The sequence below is a fragment of the Hyperoodon ampullatus genome (assembly GCF_949752795.1).
Source record: "Hyperoodon ampullatus genome assembly, chromosome: 12".
NCBI classification, from domain to species: Eukaryota; Metazoa; Chordata; class Mammalia; order Artiodactyla; family Ziphiidae; genus Hyperoodon; species Hyperoodon ampullatus.
The window spans coordinates 39,655,046-39,664,818 of NC_136925.1; the positions used below are offsets into that span (position 1 = coordinate 39,655,046).

General features: G+C 36.8%; 1 protein-coding gene across 2 annotated transcripts in view; it reads left to right on the forward strand.

The window, feature by feature from the left end:
* Nucleotides 1–2,862, forward strand: part of ARMC2 (armadillo repeat containing 2) — a gene marked incomplete at both ends in the record, with an annotated part of 98,923 nt that extends 96,061 nt beyond the window's left edge. For both annotated transcript variants that reach the window (XM_079716588.1, XM_079716587.1), the window contains one exon: nucleotides 2,705–2,862. In XM_079716588.1, coding sequence (XP_079572714.1) covers nucleotides 2,705–2,862 — 158 coding nt within the window. The remainder of the gene's footprint in view (nucleotides 1–2,704) is intronic.
* Nucleotides 2,863–9,773: the final 6,911 nt, after the last annotated feature.

Genomic DNA, 9,773 nt, shown 5'->3' on the forward strand with positions numbered 1-9,773 from the left:
GCAAGCTAGGAAATGGTGCAGTGAGTAGGGGAAGCTTTTATTGATGCTGCAGGATCCTTCAACTGTAATAGATAGAGATTGTGTTATAATGGTCACTGACAAACTTGTTTTGAGTCCTTTAATCCTTTCTAATATCTTACCTAAAATTCTAGTATTTGGAAGTATGTTGTGCACAAAGAAAGCTTAAGAATAATTGGTTATCTGAATCAGCACTTTTCACACTGTGACCAGCATCTTTAAAAAATGAAGTAGCAAAGAAACAATATCAGAATATAGTACATGGGGCTTCCCTGGTGGTGCAGTGGTTGAGAATCCGCCTGCCAATGTAGGGGACTCGGGTTTGATCCCTGGTCCAGGAAGATCCCACATGCCGGAGGGCAACTAAGCCCGTGCGCCACAACTACTGAGCCCACGTGCTACAACTGCTGAAGCCCGTGTGCCTAGAGCCTGTGCTTCACAACAAGAGAAGCCACCGCAATGAGTAGCCCCCGCTCACCACAACTAGAGAAAGCCCACACACAGCAACAAAGACCCAATGCAGCAAAAAATAAATAAATTTATTTAAAAAAAAATATATAGTACATGTAGTAATATATAAATAAGTAAAATAAGTAAAGTAAAAATAAGTATTCTATTGTGAAACATTTGCTATTTGTATATGAATATTTAAGTGTGTGTATATAGTCATCATGTAATATGGGCTTCTTAGGTCACAGTAAAAAAAAAAAGTTTGAAAATCATAGACCTAAATTTTTCTTGGATTAGCCTCTGCTATTCTTTGCAGTACAAGTTCCAAAATTTAATACCTAGTGCAATATGACACATTTTATGCATTTGCTGTATTTACTTTGAAACTTGAGACTGCTTTTGTCTTACCTATAGGTATTTGGCCACTTTTGTTATCTTGCCTAACCCAATTTACAATTAATAGGGTCTGAGTGTAGATTAACTAATTATATGCTAAGCCTTTGATGGCTAAAACCATCAAATCCAACCAAAAGCCCTGGGCAGAGGAAAGGACTGTGGGGTGCCTGGGCAGCCCTCAGCCCTAAGCTGCTTGGGAAAGAAGGGCATGAAACAAGAGAACTCTTTTTTTTTTTTTTTTTGCGGTACGCGGGCCTCTCACTGTTGTGGCCTCTCCCATTGAAGAGCACAGGCTCCGGACGCGCAGGCTCAGTGGCCATGGCTCACGGGCCCAGCCGCTCCGCGGCATGTGGGATCCTCCCAGACCAGGGCACGAACCCGCGTCCCCTGCATCGGCAGGCGGACTCTCAACCACTGCGCCACCAGGGAAGCCCAAGAATTCATTTTTAATGAAAGTTTAGTGCTCAGAAAATCTGGAGAAGAATGAGCAGGAAGAAGATCTAGAAATTCAGAAGCACTCAGAGTCTCACAGACTCCTTTTGTTTGGAAGTAGCCCAACGGGAAGGACTTTGAAGGCATTGGACGCCATCTGTATTCTCTTTCTTTCAAGGCCCTGATTATCACATGGGTGGGGAGAGCCAGGTTTGCTTACAGGGGTCTCCGTGGAGAGCCTTGCTGAAGTGTGTGTGTCTGCCCGGAACTTATCTCGGAGCTGCATAGCTGTCCACTTGGCTGGAGGAGAGGAGGGGAAGGTACAGACTGGGATTCCAGACTTATCTTATCCTGGATGGTGACACTAACACCAGTAGTGCCAAAGTACACTCTGTGTACTGAAAATATTCAGGGTAGAAAATTTGATGTAAACACTAATGAAGCATTTTATGGTAGGATTTTAATTGGCCTTATGAAAAGAGTTTGCAAATTATGCAAGTAGCAATATTTGTGGTCACTTTAGGACTTAGTGGTTACCACTTAAGAAGGCCTCAGACCTAGGAAGTAGCAGAGCAACCTTCCGACTGGCAGGCCAGTGCATTGCCCTGAAGTCCTTCACATGGGGTCCAATATAAACAAAGAAAAATGCAGTGGCAGGTCGGTGCAGAAACCTCAGTCGCCATTTGTCTTCCTACTTGGGTTGGATATACTTATGACATTCACAGAATTCAGAGTGCCCTTGGATTAAGAAGCAAATCAAGGTTGTAATATTGCATTTTTTTTTTACAAGTGCTTTTCTGCATTATCCATGGACTCACTTGGGATTCTGATACTCCTTAGGATTCTCAGTCTCCCACTTTTCACTTTTATTGGTGAGAGCATAAGGTGGCAGGGGGAGGGGTTGTCTTTTCAAAGAAGTATGTCCGGCCTGCTCTGAAATGAGCAATTTGATTTTTAGTCAAGTTTACAGTGTCAAATTCAACTGTGCTACTTTCCTCAAAGATTTCCTAACTTATATCTGTTAACCACTGAAGTAATTAACTTTTCTAATGTGCAGATGAGGAAATAAACTATTAATACTTTGTTTATTCTGAGAAATTGTGATCTGACTTTTGGATGTAGACTTACATGTAAACGTTAGGGATAAATTGAAGTAAGAGCTCAAGTCAATCTAGGATTTTTTTTTTTTTGAGAAGATTATTGTCTTTTTTAAAATAAGAGACTAACCTATACTTAAAGTTTTTGTAAAGAACAGAAAAGAGTTAAAGAACTACTCCCATAAAAAAAAAGCCTTGTTGGAATTAGAGATGACCCAGGATGAGTTTAACTCATGCCATCAAAAATTAAACTTTATTCGGTAGGATTATGTTTCTAAATAATTGCTGTCATGTTAATTTTTCTGATACAGATGAAGAACTAGCACTGAATGGGAGTTTTGACCAAGACCTAAAAAACTATCACAAACTCCATTGGGAAACAGAATTTAAACCGGTGGCACAGCAGCTTCTAAACCGAATTCAGAGTCATCACACCTTCCTGGAACCCCTGCCTGTTCCTTCTTTCTAACATGATGCAGATTAACAACAGAAACAGGAAGTCAGGTCTCCTTCATTCTTAAGAAGTGGCAACATACGTGAACTTTTTTTCAGTATTCACAAATATTGAAAGTTTTTCAGGTACTGATTTTAGTGAGTAGTCTTAGTATTTTAAAAGAAATAAGCATTTCTTCTTGTTAGGTATTATGGAAAAATGAATATACATGTTGTACTTTCTGCTATGAGAAATGTAAGATGAAAATATATGCATGGGATTTCTAAGTAAATGACTTTTTCTTCTATTCTCTATTAAATAATTTAGTTCTAGTCTTAAAATCCTGACTTAACAATTCTAGAATTTAAGTGCTTGTCAGTTCAGTAAATGAACTGTGCAATGAAGACTGTTAGGTTTTGTGTATAGAAAGAATGGTGGTCAACACTATTAGGAATACATTACTACATAAGCATCTGCACTAATTCTTACAGCATCTAATAATAATTTTCTGGTTAGGTATCAGTATTTTTCTGGTTGTCATATTAAGGGAAGGGGTAAGCAGAAACGTTTAGAGAAGATTGCTTGGGGCCATCTACTCTTTACTAAATAAGTAAAATAGATGGAAAAGGAAGTATTTTACCTTTTTATTTTCATTTGAAATAAAATGAGTAGACCAGACAATTCTTCTACTTATAACTCTCTGTGACTAGGGAGGTGATATAATGTACTAGAAAGAGTGTAGGCTTAAGTGCACGGCAGATCTCAGTTTGAATCCTAGCTCTCTCCTGCTTCGGCCTTGGGCAAGTAACTTGATTTATTTAGCTTCAACTGTAAAATGGCATTAATATCTATTTTAATATCGTGTAGTTTAGGAAAAAAACAAAATGGGCAAATTGTCCAGTATAGTGACTGATGTATAGTAGGTGCTCAATAAATTATGATGGTAATTAGTTTGCCACTCTTTGTAGGATAAGTTTGGCCTTTGAATAAATGATAAAAACCAAAGAAATTGAGATAACCGTTGTTATCCCATATTAGCCAAAGGCGATTTGGAAATAAAAGTAGATTTACTACTCTGCTCTGTAGGGTGAGAGATGAGCCATTAATAACCAAAAAGCTCATCTCTCATGCTAACAAAATACCAAGACTAATGGGACGAAGGCAGGCATCCCCGCCTAGATGGGTTCTTAAAATCTATTAGAAAAAAACTAAATTTCCAGGAACAAATAGACTTACCAAGGGCTCCTCTAGTTTGGGGCTCATCCCTGGTTGGGGCTCAGCAAAATCCTCTAGAGACACTCACCTTATCCATAAGTCTTTCATCCATAATTATATGCTAGTAGATTCACTCCAGTAGTTGAAATCATTTTTAAAAAGGCTGACAGGCTAATCTCTCAAAAACATTTGAAGATCTAAGTCTTTATTTTAACCATAGAAGGCTATATATTCTACTTTCAGTGAAAAAGATAAAACTCTCTTCCCCCTAAAACAGCACCCTCTGTATTTATAACTAATATAATAACTCATAGTGGAATACCATTGTACCTGTCCTCCATGTTATACTCAGACTTATGTGCAAGCTGGACCATTTGGAACCATCTACCTGCCTTAAAAAAAAATTATGGTGAAAAACACATAAAATTTACCATCTTAACTATTTTTTTTTTAATTTAAAAAGAAATTTTTTTGGGGGGGTGTGCTGTGTGGCATGTAGGATCTTAGTTCCCCAACCAGGGGTCAAACCCACATCCCCTGTGGAGGAAGTGTGGAGTCTTAACCACTAGACCACCAGGGAAGTCCCCATCTTAACTATTTTTAAATGTACAGTTCAGTAGTGTTAACTTTATTCACATTGTTCTGCAACAGTTCACCAGAACTTTTTCATCTTGCAAAACTGAAACTCTATAATCCATTAAACAACTCTCCATTTCCTCCTCTCCCCAGGCCCTAGAAACCACCATTCTACTTTGTTTCCATTAATTTGATTTGACTAGTTTAGATATTTCATACAGCATTTGTCTTTTTGTGACTGGCTTATTTTACTTAGCCATAATGTCCTCAAAGTTCATCCATGTTGTGGCATGTGATGGGATTTCCTTCCTTTTTAAGGCTGAATAATATTTCCTTGTATGTTTATATCACACTTTTTAATCCATTCATTCATCAAAGGACATTTGGGTTGCTTCTCTCTCAGGGCTATTGTGAATAATGCTACTATGAACATGGGTGTGTAAATACATCTTTGAGATCCTGCTTTCAATTCCTTTGGGTGTATACCCAGAAATGGAATTACTGGATCATATAGTAGTAATATTTTTAATTTTTTGAGGAATCTCTATACTGGTTTCCACAGAGGCTGTGCTATTTCACATCACCAACAGTGCACAAGGGTTCCCATTTCTTTACATCATCTCCAACACCTGCTATTTTCTGTTTTTTGTTTGTTTTGTTTTTGTTTTTTGGGGTTTTTTGATAGTAGCCATCCTAATGGTTGTGAAATGGTATCTCATTCTGGTTTTGATTTGCATTTCTCTAATAATTAGTGATATTGAGTATCTTTTCGTATGGTTTTTGGCCATATATATCATCTTTGGAGAAACGTCTATTCAAGTCCTTTGCCCATTTTTATTTATTTATTTTGAAAAATAATTATTTTAAAATTTTTATTGAAATATCGTTGATTTACAATGTTCTGTTAGTTTCAGGTTTACAGCAAAGTGATTCAGATATATATATATATATATAATACACACACACACACACACACATACATACATTTGTTAGATTCATTTCCATTATAGGTTATTACAAGATACTGAGTACAGTTCCCTGTGCTATACAGTAGGTCCTTGTTATCTATTTTATATATAGTAGTGTGTATATGTTAATCCCAAACTCCTAATTTATCCCTCTCCCACCCCGCTTTCGCCTTTGGTAAGCATAAGTTTGCTTTCTATGTCTGTGAGTCTATATCTGTTTGTAAATAAGTTCATTTGTATCATTTTTTTAGATTCCACATATAAGTAAGTGATATCGTTATATTTATCTTTCTCTGTCTGACTTACTTCACTTGGTATAATAATCTCTAGGTCCATCCATGTTGCTGTAAATGGCATTATTTCATTCTTCTTTTATGACTGAGTAATATTCCATTGTGTATATATACCACATCTTCTTTTTCCATTCATCTGTCAGTGGACACTTAGGTTGCTTCCATATCTTGGATATTGTAAATAGTGCTGCTATGAACATTGGGGTGCGTGTATCTTTTCGAATTATAGGTTTCTCCAAATATATGCCCAGGAGTGGGATTGGTGGGTCATATGGTAGCTCTATTTTTAGTTTTTTTTTAAGGAACCTCCATACTGTTCTCCATAGTGGCTGCACTAATTTACATTCCCACCAACAGTGTAGGAGGCTTCCCTTTTCTCCACAGCTTCTCCAGCATTTATTATTTGTACACTTTTTGATGATGGCCTTTCTGATCGGAGTGAAGTGATACCTCATTGTAGTTTTGATTTGCATTTCTCTAATAATTAGCAAAATTGAGCATCTTTTCATGTGCCTATTGGCCATCTGTATGTCTTCTTTGGAGAAATGTCTATTTAGATCTTCTGCCCATTTTTTGATTGGACTGTTTATTTTTTTGATATTAAGCTGTATGAGCTGTTTGTATATTTTGGAAATTAATCTCTTGTCGGTCACATCATTTGCAAATATTTTCTCCCATTCTGTAGGTTGTCTTTTTGTTTTGTTTATGATTTCCTTTGCTGTGCAAAAGCTTTTAAGTTTAATTAGGTCCTGTTTGTTTATTTTGGTTTTTATTTCCATTACTCTAGGAGAGGGATCCAAAAAAACTATTGCTGTGATTTATGGTAAAGAGTGTTCTGCCTAAGTTTTCCTCTAGAAGTTTTATAGTATCTGGTCTTACATTTAGGTCTGACAGTAGGTCTTTAATCCATTTTGAGTTTATGAATGTTCTAATTTCATTCTTTTACACGTATCTGTCCAGTTTTCCCAGCACCATTTGTTGAAGAGACTGTCTCTTCTCCATTGTATATTCTTGCCTCCTTTGTCATATGTTAATTGACCGTAGATGTGTGGGTTTATTTCTGGGCTTTCCATTGATTTGTTCCATTGATCTGTATGCCTGTTTTTGTGCCTGTACCATACTGTTTTGATTAATATAGCTTTGTAGTATAGTCTGAAGTCAGGGAGTGTGATTTCTCCAGCTCCATTTTTCTTTCTCAAGCTGGCTTCGGCTCTTGGGGTCTTTTGTGTTCACATACAAATTTTAAAAAATTTTGTTCTAGTTCTGTGAAAAATGGCATTGATGATTTGACAGGGATTGCATTGAATCTATAGATTGCCTTGGATCGTATGGTCATTTTAACAATATTGATTCTTTCAACCCAAGAACATGGTATATCTTTCCATCTGTTTGTGTCATTTTCAATTTCTTTCATCAGCATCTTATAGTTTATGGAGTACATGGACTTATAGTTTATGGTCTTGTACTTTGACAGAGAAATCAAAAGCTTTACAGACAAGCAAAAGCTCAAAGAATTCAGCACCACCAAACTAGCTTTACAACAAATGCTAAAGGAAATTCTTTAGGTAGAAAAGAAAAGACCACATCTAGAAACAAGAAAATTATGAAATGGAAAAGCTCACCAGTAAAGGCAAACATACAGTAAAGATAGGAAATCATCCACACACAAATAGGGAAGTTAAAAGACAAAAGTAGTAAAATCATCTGTATCCACAATAAGCAGTTAAGAGATATGCAAAACAATTAGATGTAAAATATATCAAAACCAGTAATCATGAGGGGAGGAGAGTACAAATGCAAGTATTTAAAATGCATTTGAAACTAAGAGATCAGCAACTAAGACAATCATGTATATATACAGACTGCTATACCAAAACCTCATGGTAACCACAAATCAAAAATCTATACACACAAAAAAGAAAAAGGAATCAAAGCATAACACTAAAGATAGTCATCAAATAACAAGAGGACAAAAGAAGAAGGAAAGAAAAAAGGCCTCCCAAAACAAATCCAAAACAATTAACAAAATGGCAGTAAAAAACATTCGTAATGATAACTACCTTAAATGTAAATGGACTGAATGCTCCGACCAAAAGACATAGACTGGCTGAATGGATACAAAAACAAGAACCATATATATACTGTCTACAAGAGAGCGACTTCAGATCTAGAGACACATACAGCCTGAAAGTGAGAAGATGGAAAAAGGTATTCCATGCAAATGGAAATGAAAAGAAAGCTAGAGTAGCAATACTTATATCAGACAAAACAGACTTTAAAATAAAGACTGTTACAAGAGACAAAGAAGGACACTACATAATGATCAAGGGATCAATCTAAGAAGAAGATATAACAATTGTAAATATATATACACCCAACATAGGGGCGCCTCAATATATAAGGCTTATGTTAACAGATATAAAAGGAGAAATTGACAGTAACACAATAGTGGGGGACTTTAACACTCCACTTATATCGATGGAAAGATCAACCACACAGAAGATCAGTAAGCCTTATATGACACATTATACCAGATGGACTTAACTGATTAATTTACAGAGCATTCTGTCTGAAAGCAGCAGAATACACATTCTTTTCAAGTGCACATGGAACATTCTCCAGGATAGATCACATACTCAGCCTCAAAGCAGGCCTTGGTCAATTTAAGACAATTGAAATTATATCAAGCATCTTTTCTGACCACAACACTATGAGATTAGAAATCAGCTACAAGGGAAAAACTGTAAAAAACGCAAACATGTGGAGGCTAAACAATATGCTACTGAACAACCAATCGATCACTGAGTAAATCAAAGAGGAAATAAAAAAATGCCGGGAGACAAATGACAATGAAAACATGATGATCCAAAACCTATGGGATGCAGCAAAAGCAGTTCTAAGAGGGAAGTGTATAGCAATACGAGCTTACCTCAAGAAACAAGAGGGCTTCCCTGGTGGCACAGTGGTTGAGAGTTCGCCTGCCGATGCAGGGGATATGGGTTCATGTCCTGGTCTGGGAAGATCCCACATGCCGTGGAGTGCCTGGGCCCGTGAGCCATGGCCGCTGAGCCTGTGAGTCTGGAGCCTGTGCTCCGCAACGGGAGAGGCCACAACAGTAAGAGGCCTGCTTACCGCGCAAAAAAAAAAAAAAAGAAAAAAAAAAGAAGAAAAATCTCAAGCAACCTAACCTTACACCTAAAGCAACTAGATAAAGAACAAACAAAACCCAAAGTTAGTAGAAGGAAAGAAATCATTAAGATCAGAGCAGAAATAAATGAAATAGAGACACACACACACACACAAAAGATCAATGAAACTAAAAGCTGGCTCTTTGAAAAGATAAACAAAATTGATAAACCTTTAGCCAGACTCACCAAGAATAAAAAGAGAGAAGGCCCAAATCAATAAAATCAGAAATGAAAAAGAAGTTACAACAGACTCCACAGAAATACCATACCACAGAATACCAGAAGGACCATAAGAGACTACTATGAGTAACTCTACACCAATAAAATGGACAACCTAGAAGAAATGGACAAATTCTTAGAAAGGTACAGTCTCCCAAGACTGAATGAGGAAGAAATAGAAAATATGAACAGACCAATTACCAGTACTGACGTTGAATCAGTAATTTTAAGGCTTCCAATAAACAAAAGTCCAGGACCAGATGGCTTCACAGGTGAATTCTACCAAACATTTAGAGAAGAGTTAACACCTATTCTTCTGAAACTATTCCAAAAAATTGCAGAGGACAGAACACTTCCAAACTCACTCTTTTTGCCCAGCATCACCCTGATACCAAAACCAGACAAAGATATCACAAAAAAGAAAACTACAGGCCAATATCACTGACAAACATAGATGCAAAAATCCTCAACAAAATACTAGCAAACTG